We start from the raw sequence: 13,250 nt of genomic DNA on the forward strand, positions 1-13,250 counted from the left end.
GCGGGTGGTCACACCAAACCCCAAGTTAGCACCTCACCTGGCAATGCCCAAAACAAGGCACCAGGAGTGGCCTGCAGGACCAGCTCTCCCCCTTCGTGTCCCTCTCCAAAACCATAAGGCTTTTTGGAGAGTGCTGGGGGCAAGGGGGGAGGAGAGATCACTTCAGGACAGTGTCCACCCCGGGCCTGGAGCTTGGCCATTGACGCTGGCGAGCCAGGTGTGACGAGCACTTTGGGGTGTCTGTGCGTGTGTGAGCAGACACATGGTGCTGCCCCGTCATCCCAGCGGAATTCTGGGCTCCGGCAGCAGCAGGAGAACACTGCGTTAGCTCCTTTGGAGCCCTTCCAGTGTTCATCAGGAATTCAGAATGGGCAGGTAAAGCAGACTGGATCTGGGATGGGATGAGACCACACTGAGCCTCCAGGCTGAGCTTCTCTGCCTGGTCTCAGGTGCTTGTCCTTGCTTGTTTCCCTTAGCATGCCAAGCAGTTGTATCCGTGGGAAAAGTTTCCATGGATGGCATTTCTGATGTGTTCAGCATCTGGCTCAGGACTAAGAACAACTGCTTTTCCCAGAGGAGCACTTGGCAGTGCTGTCCTGCCACGACAGTCGTTGCCCCATGTGATACCCAATGTCCTAAAAGCTTGGCTTCTCCTGGCCTTGGAGGACTGAGATCCCCACCACCCGTTGCTGAGACTTGTGTGCTCCTACCTCAGCTGCAGCGTCCCATGAGGAGCACATGCCCTTTTGGGATTTGGCATTGATCCTGCATTCTGTGATCAGTGCCTGCAGAGCCATGAGGAAGGAGAGGGCTTCAGAATAATATCCCTCCCAAGACACATGTTGAACGCTTTTGTGTCATTCCTGTTGCCCCATCCTCACAGCGCTACCAGAGCATCTTCCATCCCCCATGGGCACATCCCTGTGAGCACAGCATGTCTCTGGGAACTGGTCTGCTCCCAACAGCTCCCCAGGGCAGCCTGCCCAGGCTGCTGCTGAAGTGTGGGTCAGCAGGCAAGAACCTGCTTTATCTGATTCTGCTTTTTCTCGCATACACCCTGTGGCCCAGCCTGCACTTTGCCTCCCTCTAAGGATCAAAGTTGAGGGTAGTGGGTTCTTCCCTGTAGGCCTTGCACTAACAGACAGGACTGTGTACACCTCTTCCTCTTTGGTAATGCAAGGCCATTTCCTCCTTTCCACACCTCTTCAGAATCATTACCTCCCCATCTCCTGCTCACTGGGATAACAAATGTGCTCTGGACCTGCATACTCATGTGCAATGGTGACAATAAAAGGGAATTCTGAGGGATTCAAACTGGGCATGAGGTGCCAGTGCCTGGCAGCACCTGCCTCAGAGTCCTGTTTCCTTGCAGAAATGATCCTGGCACTTCCCCTGGGCAGTGGGAGCAGAACCAGAGCGCTTGTGCAGGGCCAAACTATGCTGTCCGACAGGGCCCTTAATGACCTCCCTGCTCCAGAGGTGACAGAAGCAGCATTACCTAGAGCTTGTGTCACCTGGCCCATCTGGGCACTAAAATCCCTCTGGCATTAAATCTGACCGCTCCTTTCTGGCTCTTCTGCCTGGGATGTATTTCAGTTACAATACTCAATCACCCCATAAATACCCACTGACAAGTGAATGCCATGATCTTTCCCAGCAACCCCACAGTCCTGGATGTCAACTTCCAAAGGTCACAGGGTCTAGGGTTCAGGAACTGGTTTCACAAGGGAACCCAAAAAAAGACTGCACAGTTACAGGTACCTCACAGCCACCTTCCACCCCTCGGACTTGCTTTAGCTGAGGGGAAAAAAGGGCAGGAAGACAGGACTAAGTTGTTTTAAAAAGTAGTTCCTATGTTTCACACCTGATAAATGCTGTATTTTGGAGTACAGGCCAGCAAACCAAATCTGCCAGGTAAAGGTTCCAAAGAGGCAGTTTAAAGATGCTAGGCTGGAAGATTTTATTTTTCAGTGCCTGTGATTTAGATGTGTGTTTGGAATACACACTGAGGAGGGCAGGGCATGTTTATGTGTGAAATGCTGCTGTTGGCACGTGGGGTGGCTCATACCCACTTGGTACTCGCTGCATGGATGGAACTGCAAACAGCTGCTGCCCTGGGAGCCAAGGGTGTCTTCAGTGTGCTGGCAGCTTTGAGGAAATGCCATTAGAGTAGCTTTTTACCCAAGAGCAGCACTTACTGGGGAACTGGGCATATGGACAAGTCAGCACAGTTGCTCCATCTTGGCAGTGCATGTGTCACCAGGGGTGTACCCCTGTGGGACCTGGGTGCAGGGCCTCTGCAGCTCCCTGTGTTCTATGGCACCCAGCGAGAGCCACCTGCACTCTGCCTGTCTGCGGGTGCCCTGCACCCTGCTGTGGACAAGGCGGAATGGAGATGGCACAGGGCTGTGGGCAGCCAGAGAGGGGGCAGGAGCAGGCACTGGGCTGGCCTGAGCACTGGCCGTCCTGCCGTGATGGGTTTGGGTAGCAAAAAAAGGGAGGGATTTCTCTCCTTTCCCAAGTTTTCTGTGACTGCTGTCTTCAGCAGCTTTCCAAATAAACTCCTGCCTTGACCAAGAGTGGTTGTGACAAGCTGCCTCTCCTGCGAGCCGGCCTTCCAGGGCTGGGAGGAGGGAGTGCTGAGCTGCTGAGCCGGCCCGTGGGCCTTGGGGGAGGATAAAACTGGCTGCGTTTGTAGCATCTGCTTCAAAAGGAGGTTGTGGCAAATATTTTATTCAGCAGAGTTGGAGGTCTCCTGTCTCTAGAGGGCAGGAGTTTGTTGTTTTCCTCATGCAAGGCAAGCACTGCTTATGCAAAAGGAAAGGATGTGGGAATAGCCTGCAGAGTCCCTGTTTTTCCAGCACAGATCCTTTGGAGCAAGAGCCCTAGCTCACTCTCCCTGACCTTTGGCAGTGAGCCTCCCTCGCTCCCAGCACTGCTGCCTCCCTGGAAGTAGCCCCCTGACCTGGCAGGGTCTGACCCTTTACTGAAGGGCATATTCTCAGTTCCATTGCAGGCGCCTGCCAATGGAGGGCTCTTCTCCTTCAGCTCTCCTTAGTCCTTGGAAGGCAGAGCGAGGCCATTGCACTGCCTGAGGGAAGGTGCTCTGTGTCCTGGCGCCAGCCCAGCACACACCTTGCTCAGCGCCAACACTCAGCCGCTCACGCACGTGCTGCCAAAACCAGGACACATCTCCTGCCATCTCCACAGTGACGTGCAGCGCTGTCCCTGGGACAGCTCCCTCTCCTCCTACAGGACACTGAGGGGTAGGATTGTGATTCATGCTTCCAGGTGAAGCTCTGAGAGCCACACATGCAGCACTGCAGCGTGTAGGAAAGAACAGGGAAGAGGTTTGCTCTGAGACATGTCTCAGCTCTTTGAGCTCTTCCCAAACCTTCTGGGATGAATCCCTGCTGTGAATGGGGATCCCATTTATGTTATAGGGGGTGTTTCTAGACAGAATGACACCAGGCCTGATCTCTAGTGCCAGTTTCCTCATGTCAGTATCCTAAACAACTTCCTGAGTTCGGTACATCTTTTTTTAGGAAGAAAATAAAGATAACCTGCTACTATAGAGGCATCACACTTCAAGCCTCGTAGAATCAAGAATCAGCCTGGTGAAACCATAAATTAGCAAATCCTCCTGCTTTAGGGCCTTTTTTATCTATGAGGAGAAAGAATATCAGAAATATGGAGTTCCTAGCGGAACTAGCGGATGGTACCTCTAAAGCACAAGTTAAAATATTCCCATTATTCCTCCCTCCTCCCCTCTGTGTAACCACTGTGAGAAGAAAGCAATTTATCCTTCTCTGAAATCAGGTGTAGCAACAGATACACCAGAACTGTCAAAAGACCCATTCTCCTTAAACTCCACTTCTGCTCTATCATGACCTCAGCTCAGGCCACTCCTAAAATCCCTTTCCTTTAGTAATACTTCCCAGTGACCTTTTCCTGATCAACTCTCTAACCTGGGCCTTTCTGAAGAGAGACTCTCCTCTTCACATGGCTCAGAGATTAAAGACCCAGGTGCTCTATGGCTTTAGGTGTGTAAGTCATCCAGGCACGTGTTCTGCGCCCATAACAGAGCAATGGCATTCGGATCCTGGCCCATGGATTATACAGCATCTGACTGGCATGTGGCAATTGCTTGTAAGGAGAGAAGGCAGCCCAGTTCTGTGGTATTTAGGACACTATGGAAATAATTTTAAGCTAGTTATCATACAATTACTATAACCAGAAAATCCGCTTCAGAAATTCTGTGGGAAGATGTCTATCTGTTTGAAGCAGCAGGCAGGGTTTAAGTGGGGGCTTTTAGGAGGAAGACCAGCAAGGCTGTGGCAGGAGGGTGCAGCTCCCTGAGGTTGTGCCCACTTGGCTGGGGCTGGCTCTGCCTCTGTCTCTGGCTCTGCAGATGGGAAGGGAGAGCCCAGCAGGACCCTTGTCCTGCACACATACTGCATGTGGCAGCCATCTAGATGCCACTGTCACCCAGCTGTCCCAGCCCTACAGCTGGTGACAATTCTGTGCTGCTGACACCAAGCACTGGGCCAGGAAGGACACAGGTGCCAGGCTGTTCTCCACCCCTCAGTCACATCAGCTTCCCTGGTACCACAAGAGTAAACTCTTCTTCTTGCAGAAAAACCCCCCAGCACATGTTTAGGTTTTGGTTGGAATGCCAAAGGGATTAGTAATTCACACTTTTCAGGTATTTGGGCATCCCACTCCCCAGCAGTGTTCTCTGGTTTTGTACTGCTGAGGCATTTGCTACAACTCCCCCGTAGGTGCCAGTGTCACTAAGTTAGCAGCTCGGTTAATTTTTAGGCTCTGCTTCTGCTCTTGTGTGCTTGCTGAAAATCAGGAATAGTTCCTTTAAAGGCAGCTGCATAAGACTCATGGGACTGGGATGTGAAGGATCCCTGGACTGCACAGTGACAGGGTGCAGTCTTGTCAGGGGCTTCTTCCTGGCCCCCCAGGCTGGCCTGTCACACAGAGTGCTGGGAGCCCCGAGCATGGGTGCACTGGGATATCCTCTCTTCCTGCTTTGGAAATGGGGCCTGGGAGTGGAGGCTGCATTCCCTGAGATGTTTTTTCCTCATTAGATGTGCCTATGGAGATGCCCCTGTTCTCCAACAGTCAGGAGAGGTGTCCTGTGGAAACACGGTCAGGCTGAGTTTACTCCCTTCCCTGTGCATTTTTTCTAAATGTCCATTACCAGTGACTGCAGGAAGAAGGGATTTGGTGGAGTGTTTGTGTGCTCCGAGTGCTGAGGAGGGACACGGTATTTATGGAATTTACTCAATTGCTGCTGGATCCTGTTCAGATCCCGACTCCTAACCCCTCTGTGCTATGTTTCCTCTCAGAAGTTCTCCCAAAAGCCATGGGAATTAGAGCAGACTGCTGAGTTTGTTCTGATTTTCAGTTCCCACCTTTGCCTTTTCCCCTTTTTTCCTTCACTCAGTTTAATTTGTATAATGAGTGAGGGCTTTGGAGGGGCTTTGTTACACATAAACCCAGAGATGGTGGCATTAAGTGCATTTGCTAAATTAATAAAGAAATCTGTGCGTTTGCTGTAGGGTTCTGTTGTTGATTTGGGAACAGTGAGCTCTTGCAAATCTCAGCTTTCACCTTGCCAATCCCCGTATCCCTCTAAGTGCACTGCAGTTCCTTGGAACCTGTGGGGGGTTGGTGCTGGCATCCCTTCACTAGATCACATTTATGCATTAGTGCCATCTGTGCCTGCTGCACCTTCTGTGAGCCAGCCCGGCCAAGTGACTGGCAGTTATCTGGGACTGCACACAAAAGGAGAGGGAAGAGAAAGGGGGGAAGGAGGAAGAGTCAGTAGGGATGGCACCTGAAGCTTCCTGTGTGCTGGTGGGTCTGGGGAGCACAGACCTGCACTGGGGTCCCTCTCTGCCACTGCTGAGTCCTTTGTCTCTAAATAACAGAGAATACCTGTCTCATGATATTCAAACCAGTTCTCCCTATCCTTGTGTTCTGGAGGAGAGACAAAGTGCCAGGATATGGGAAAAGAAGCTGCTGCAGTCTGGGGACAGTTTGGGGACAATGCCGGACTTTGCACTGCGCCGTGTTTCCATCAGGGCAGGGCTGGGCCCGAGTGGTGCCGTGGTTCTGTGAGCAAAGGGAGGGGCAGGAGGGAATGCAATGGTGGCTGTGCTGTTTTTTCCATTTGCCTTCTGTTCAGGGTCTCTGCTGGTAAAGAAACCTCGTGTGTGAAATGGCCTCTCAGGAGTTCCCCCCATCAGTAACAGGACAGAGGAGCGTTTGCTGTTGTTCCTGTGCGGGGAGCTGAACTGCTCCCAGCACCCAGGTCCATGTGGATGGAGTCTGGGCACTTAGAGATCATGAACTCCCAGCTGAAAGTTTGGATTGATCTGTCCTATACAGGCAGGTACAAAGTACAAGAGCAGACAGAAATACAAATGGAAGAGTTCTTACACTGAACATAACTGTGTGCTAAGAATTTAGAATTGAATTATCTGGCTTAGAAATTAATTAAATCATTGCAGTGTCAGTCTGTCCAGAAAAATAAGGTGCCTTACCCAGCCTAACTTACATCAGGGAAGGAGCACACGACCCCCTGGCAGGGGTGGTGAGCAGCCTCCTGAGCTGAGCACGCTTCCTGACAAGGCTGGGGAGTCATACCTTCCTCTCAAAGCAGGACTCACCTCTATGTGTGCCTGGACACAGTCCAGAGTGAGGGAACTCTCCTTCTCATAACTGAATTTATAAGTATTTACGCATAATAAGTACATCTTCCTGAATTTTTTTCTGAATGACCATTTTCACACTGTGGAGTCTTTTCCACTTAGAATACGATACTTAGAATTCAAGATTTGCTTTTTCATTCTTTCCATATGTTCTGTGTTAAACATATGCTATACTTTATATTTAAAAACTAGCAGCAGCAGACTGAAAAAAAATTGCCCACACCACACCAGAAAAATATGTTTGCTTCATTATCCAAAGCTTCTGGGTTTCTGTAGTTTTTTACCAGGCAGGGGGAAGCACCCTCGAGGCCAGTCTCAGAATGGGAGATAATGCAGAGGAGCTGTGGAGAGAGGGAACATCTGGTTTTCACTAAAGCGTGGATAAGGCTGGCCAGAGCTTAGAGCTGTACATAGCCTGGTTGAGGTGGTGATGGAGTTGTCAGCTTTAGAATTAAGGAAGGAAGCTCCTCCAGGTAATTCAGGAATTGGCCTTGAGTACTTCTCTCCTGAGAAGCTGCACTGATGCAAAAGGAAAAGGAGCAGCGTGTGCCGGGTGTCTAGGTCCCTGCCCAGCGTCCTTCCCCTCCCGGGTGGGCTGAGCCACAGTTCCTCCTGGGCATGGAAGTGCAGATGGCTTGGCCGGGAGGGGCACACACCTGGGCACAGCACAGGGCCAGGCCAGGATAGGCATCCATCCAGCAGCGCTGAAACACCAAGGAACACACTCCCCGCTGTTTGATATCTGCCTGGCCTGGAAGGCTGGCTGGGGCTGGGGGGCTGGAGGATGGCACTGCCAGTGACAGTGTGCTCGGGGGCATTCCCAGAGCCTGGGGCAAGGCTGGGGGCTGCTCCCAGGGCCCATCGTGAGCCCTGGCTGCACTGGGCCATGAGGAAGGGCACGGTCAGATCTCCCCAAAGGAGCTGTGCACACTGCACAGGGCCCTGACCGAGTTGGCAGATGTGTGGGCACAGCACAACCCCACCTCAGTGTCACTGGGAGCCATGCTCTGAGCTGTCTCCTGCCTGAGGAGACACTTGGGAATGCCACCAGGAGGAGGACACTGAGTTCTAAGGGATTTGACAAAAATTTGAATTATCCCACCTAGAGAGATTCAGGCTGCCTGAAGGCTCGGATTAGTTTGACTGGACAAAGGAAAGGAACAGCCCCCCCAAAAAACCCTGTGTGAGAGCTGGGAAATGGCTGGGAACTGTTAACTGAAGGTAAAGTGTAGGAATGCTGTGATAAATGGTGAATTTGGGAAAGGTGGCGGGGTTTGTCACAGCTATTACAGAGCCGAATGAAGCGTGGTTGCCGTGGCAACATGGTGTTTGTTGTACACAACTGCACCGTGGGCTGTCCAGCGCCCTGCTCCCCCCGGGTTTGGGGCTTTTCCAGGACTCTTGGACTCACAGTCTGGGAGGCAGGAGGCAATGCCCCAGTGTCCTCCCGCTAGGTATGGACATTTTAAACTTTATGAAATCACTGATAATTTAGACCTTGACTCTGGAATTACCTGGTAAATGACCACAGCAGCATTCAGAACTAAAAAGCAATGAGGTGTGCACAATTACCTTCCGAAGCTGCAGCCACACATGGACTGAAGCCTGAATTTAATTGCAACACGGGTAGATTGGTGCCTTTTCTACATCCTTTCACTGATGAGCATGTCAACACTTTGGAGTTGAAAGCACAATAGAACCAAAGCCTGCACTCGCAAATCAGAAACCTCTAAATAAAAATTCTCTGGCAGAAATGAAACACAGGTTCAATTACTGTAATTCATTGCATATTTCAAATTATATTTTCAAACAGGTGTAGTTAAGTGAGTAAAAATAGCTTTGTGAACTGTCCTCAAATGGTTTACATGGATTTAACTGAAGTTAATGAAGGGCTGATTGAAGTTAAATGATTTCTAAAATTTTTAAATGATCCACGCATGTTGTAAGGGGCCTTGTACCAGCTGTAATAAAACTCAATCCAGCTGGTCTGTCCTCGGCCCTTGCAAGGCCATACTGACATGAATGGCCCTTTTAAGCCCACTTTGCTGTGTAAAACCCCCTGGTTCTAACTGTACCTTCGCATGAACTAGAGGAGGTTTCAGAGTCTGTGAATTACATCTGCCAAACAAGTACACAAATTCAAGCCCCTTTTTTTCCTGGACTGATTCCGGGGCTCAGTTCACACAGGAAGGTGCACAAAATCCAGCAGTGTCATGTAACGCTCCATTAGAACGTGTGAAATGTAAAGATACTGGGAAATACAGTTAGGAAATATACTTGTAAAATCTAGCCAAACAATCAGGATAAAAAAAATCAAAATTCAACAAACCAAATCCCAGCAGGAGCAGCTGGAATGTGGTCAGTCTCTGCAATGATTCCAGTCGGATTCCAGAGCAAAATCTTTCTAAATTAAAGGCGGTTCCAGCAGTGCTGCAGCCCTGCTACCACAGCATTATAAATTAATGCCAGAGATGCCAAAAGGCCCCTTAAGTAGAAAATGTCAACATGCAGATGTTGAGCAGGAGATTCACAGGAGCACTGGGAGCTTCCAGGTACCCCTGGGACAGTCCCCGCCCCATGAAGCCCTCAGAAAGCCTGAGCCCCCAGCCCTGCCACAGCAGCTTTGCTGGTGGAAGTGCATTCTCCTACAGACCAGGGGAACTCGTGGAATGGCCATTTCCCTGCCACAGGCCCTGTGGGGCAATGTGTGGAAAAAAAAAAATCATCCACCTTGTGGAGGAGCACACAAGCTCAGCCAGGGCTTCCTCACAAAGACCAGCTTGCGCTTGTGCAAAGCTGCAGCCTTTGGAGAGTAACACGGAAAGAGGAGCACACGAAAATCCCTTTGCTGCTAAAAGTGAGGGACTTAGACTTTACTGATGGCAGCATTTGGTAAGGTAGGAGAGCTTAGTATGAACCTCTGATGTGCTCAAGGCACAGCCTGTGTGATCTGTGTTCGGTTTGCTGTAGATGGAACACGAGCAGGACAGACAAGTGATGCTTCTCCGTGAAGTGTTCCAAGGCCTGTGCATGTGGCACTTGGGGATGTGGGTTGGTGGTGGCCTTGGCAGTGCTGGGGAAGCGGCCAGACGTGATGATCTGAGAGGGTTTTCAATGTGACTGCACCAAAAACTCAGCGCTGTAATGGGTCATTTCCTGATCTCTTACTGAAGTGAGGACTGTAGAAGTTAGGTGTGAAATGACACCAGGAAACACTCAAGTAAAGTATTTCTGTGGAAGACTGAGATTTACTTTACCACAGCTGTGCTGCATTACCTGTCCAGCTCTGTGGTACCTCTTTGGGAGGACATTCTCACCACTCCTTCATTAATACAACTAGAGAACAAAAAAAAGTGTTGCTGCTCTTTATCTTTTTCTTTCTCCTTCCCTCAGACAAGCGATTTGGCTGTTCCTAATTAAAATGAAGAAAAAAGTGGCATAAGCTTAATTAAGATTTTAATTCAGTTAGAGCCTATAGGAATAAATAACTGCAGACTTGGTAGTGACAATCAGAAAATACAGTTCCTCCTCTGTCACAGAGATGGTAATAAATGATGGGAAATCCTGAGACAGGGATGCAAGAGCTTACAAGTGCAGGTGTGTCTCCAACCCAGGTAATAACCCTGTGTTTGCACCTATGCTGGATCAAAGAGCAGTGAAACTGGCTTTCCCAAATATAGGTACAATTCCCAACTCTGGTGCTGGATTTCTTTGGTGGGATTTTGGGACATGGACCCGTTCTTTGGGAGCGTAGGTGAAAAACTACAAAACATGTGAAACACTGCGGTTTTCCTAAGCAAAATGATGCTTTCCTTAGGACTAAATAGTGGTGGTGAGCACAAGAACGAAATACAAACACCTCTCAGCTGATGGCCTGACTGTGGCAGGTGAGGTGAATATGGATAGAAATGAGGCCCAGGTAGCCTCTCCCCCTGAATCCGTACAGAAATCCTGGTTTTACTGTGCTCACAGAATAAACCTAAATAAGTTCCCCTGACACAGACAGAGCTCCTTTGAGCAGCACTTCAGACTGTACAAATTATGTGCATTTTAAAACTAAAAACTGCCATAATTTTAGCAGTTCTGTGGTTTTTTTTTTTTTTTAATGTAGGACTGTATCTTCACTCCTTGGCTAGTAGGTTCTCTCCAACAAGTCTTATTCTCAGACTTTTAGTGTAAGTTTTCAATTCCAAATGAGGAATTCCTTCAAATTCCTTCAAGAAATTACCAGCACGTTTTCAAGGAGAAGGGACTGCTGGTTTTACAAGACTTAAGAATACAGAAAATGCATCATAGGATGTTGAACAGGCACATGACAAGTGCACTTCATTTTTCTTGATTGGGAACTGGGCTTCTCCCTCGGCTGCTAAGCGTTCAAGTCCAGGTTGAAAACTTTTGGCACAGGTAAACAGAATTGAAGACAGTGGTGGCACCTCGCCTGTGCAGGCAATAGCAGAGGCTAAAGCTGTTCCCCCAACACCCAGCTTCAGCTCCCAGGTCACTCCCTGATACTCTCATGTGGGCCCAGCCGGTGGGAGCAGTGGCTGAACAGTCTGGCCCTCCTAGGATCATATTTCATTAACAACACTCCCAGATCAGACATTTTCATATGGAAAATGCTGTCCCTGAACAGTGACAGCATTATTTTAAACTGAATGTTCCTTTGGAATCAGCCTCACTGCAGTTTCAGTCACACACTCAATCACGGATCCCACTTGGCTGGCTATTCCCCTTTGCCTTGTTGAACGGAGGAAAAAGAAACTGCAGCAAAAAGAGGCAGAAGTAACACACCCATGCTGTGGCCTGTCCTCTCTGTCACTATCACCCCCGGGTGGGCAGGAGGAGCAACCCAAGCGCGGGCTGTGCCCGGGCAGACTCCTGTCTGAGCACTGTGCACACCTCTGCCCTTCGCAGGACCCCTCCCAGAGGTGCCATCCCAGCGCCTCACTGGGCAGGGACGGGCCCCGGCCGGCTCCCAGGGCCACAGGGCCATTGTAGCAAAGTGTGCAGTTGCATTTTCACCGTAATTAGGTGCCTAATTGTGCGCCTGGGCCTGGCTGCTGTCTTTGCACGTGGACTTAATGATGATTTATCAAGGAGCTCTCTGGCCACACCTCACGCTCCTGCTTGCCAGAGGCAGCCACAGGGTGAGAGGTGAGCCTGACTGCTGCTGGCTTGTCCCCAGCTTTTATTTTAAACTGAATGCCTGTTTCTCTTGGGGTTTTTAAACCACTGGAGCAAAGGGAGAAGTCCAGCTCCCAGTGTCACTGGGAGACAAGCACACTGCTGCACTAGCAGCTGGAAAAAAGAGAAATTCCAGGGAAAAGGCCAGGGCCAGGTTAATAAATGAGATTTCCATGCGAGGTATCCGAACAGTGCTGATGTTGAACTTGTCCAGTGGTGTGCTGTCAGGCAATAAGAACCTGTACCAGCCGAGGTCAAAAGAGATCTTCTTTCAAGAGAGATAAATTCTCAGAGTCCTCTCTCAGGATCATCCAGCTGCCTTTTAACTCAGAACTGCCTGAACTCCAGCACTGGAGTTACCCAGGCCAGCTCAGCTGCGCAGCTACGCAGTTGGATGCTTAATAGACACAGCATTGTGAAAATGTCTATTATTTCCCTTCAGTGAAACACTTTTTAACTACAGCATCCAATCACTCTTTATGGCGTATGATGTCAAAAACACTTACTGCACAAGCAGAGATCTGTGTTTCTTTTGCCACAGACAATAAATCTTTAGTGTCTTCTCTTGCCATGCATCACTCCACTTGCTCTCAGGAGGCACCATACGCCTCTCTTTCCCTCTACCTCTTCTAGCAAGGTCACTTTCCAGTGATGAAACAACTTTTCCAGAAGGTATAGTGTTCAATAATTAATACCTACTGATAATAGCTTCCCAAAGCAGTGCTTTAAAGCTCTAATGCTCATCACAGACTTGCAGTGGGAAGAGCCCTTAAAATAGATGTGAAAATACCAGCCTCAGGAAGCCGGAGTGCGTGTGACTGAACTTACACCATGGAAACAGACAGACCTGTAGCCCTGGTGCCAAAGGAAGCCCAGCCCTTCCTCTCACACTGGGCAGCACAGATGTAATGCAGGTGTGAGCAGGTCAGGTCACTCCCGTACATGTGCTCTGGTGTCACCTCTCAAATGGGCACATCTCCTGCTGCTCCTGGTCCAGCACATGCAGGTTCTGTGGGAACAGGCTCTCCAGTGGGAGGATGCTCCTGAAGGTGCCCAGCTGCAGACGCTGAGGGCTCTGCGGGTGCTCAGACCATGTCAGACAGGTTGGGGACAGACCCTAATCCCAGAGTGGCAGTGAGCCCAGAGAACCATTTCCCACCGCTGTTGCAGAGTTCCCTTCTCCCAGCCATCTCATTAGCACCAAACTGGCCTTTCCAGGCCATCTCCAGTGACAGCAGCCTTTGGCAAAAGCACAGCAAACGCTGTCCCTGAGCATGCACTGGACAAAATCAGTAGTTTCGGTGTTTCTCCTGGCTGACGGGGGTGCCACATGGCTCA

The 13,250-nt window shown here is 49.9% G+C and overlaps 1 protein-coding gene and 1 long non-coding RNA gene across 4 annotated transcripts in view; one reads left to right on the forward strand and one right to left on the reverse strand.

Moving 5' to 3' along the window:
* The window catches only part of LOC128786601 (uncharacterized), a 169,693-nt gene that overhangs the window by 137,790 nt on the left and 18,653 nt on the right, over nt 1–13,250 (forward strand). The gene's annotated exons all lie outside the window — the stretch shown is intronic.
* Nucleotides 1–13,250, reverse strand: part of ANTXR2 (ANTXR cell adhesion molecule 2) — a 77,810-nt gene that overhangs the window by 4,323 nt on the left and 60,237 nt on the right. Inside the window, exon 17 of one of the 2 annotated variants that reach the window (XM_053939922.1) lies at nt 10,000–10,140. The exons of the other annotated variant lie outside the window; for it this stretch is intronic. Within the exon in view, the coding sequence (XP_053795897.1) occupies nt 10,042–10,140 (99 nt within the window). The 3' untranslated portion in view covers nt 10,000–10,041. Of the gene's footprint in view, nt 1–9,999; nt 10,141–13,250 lie in introns of those variants that run through there. 2 annotated transcript variants of the gene reach the window in all.

The sequence above is a fragment of the Vidua chalybeata genome, chromosome 4 (assembly GCF_026979565.1).
Source record: "Vidua chalybeata isolate OUT-0048 chromosome 4, bVidCha1 merged haplotype, whole genome shotgun sequence".
Lineage (NCBI taxonomy): Eukaryota > Metazoa > Chordata > Aves > Passeriformes > Viduidae > Vidua > Vidua chalybeata.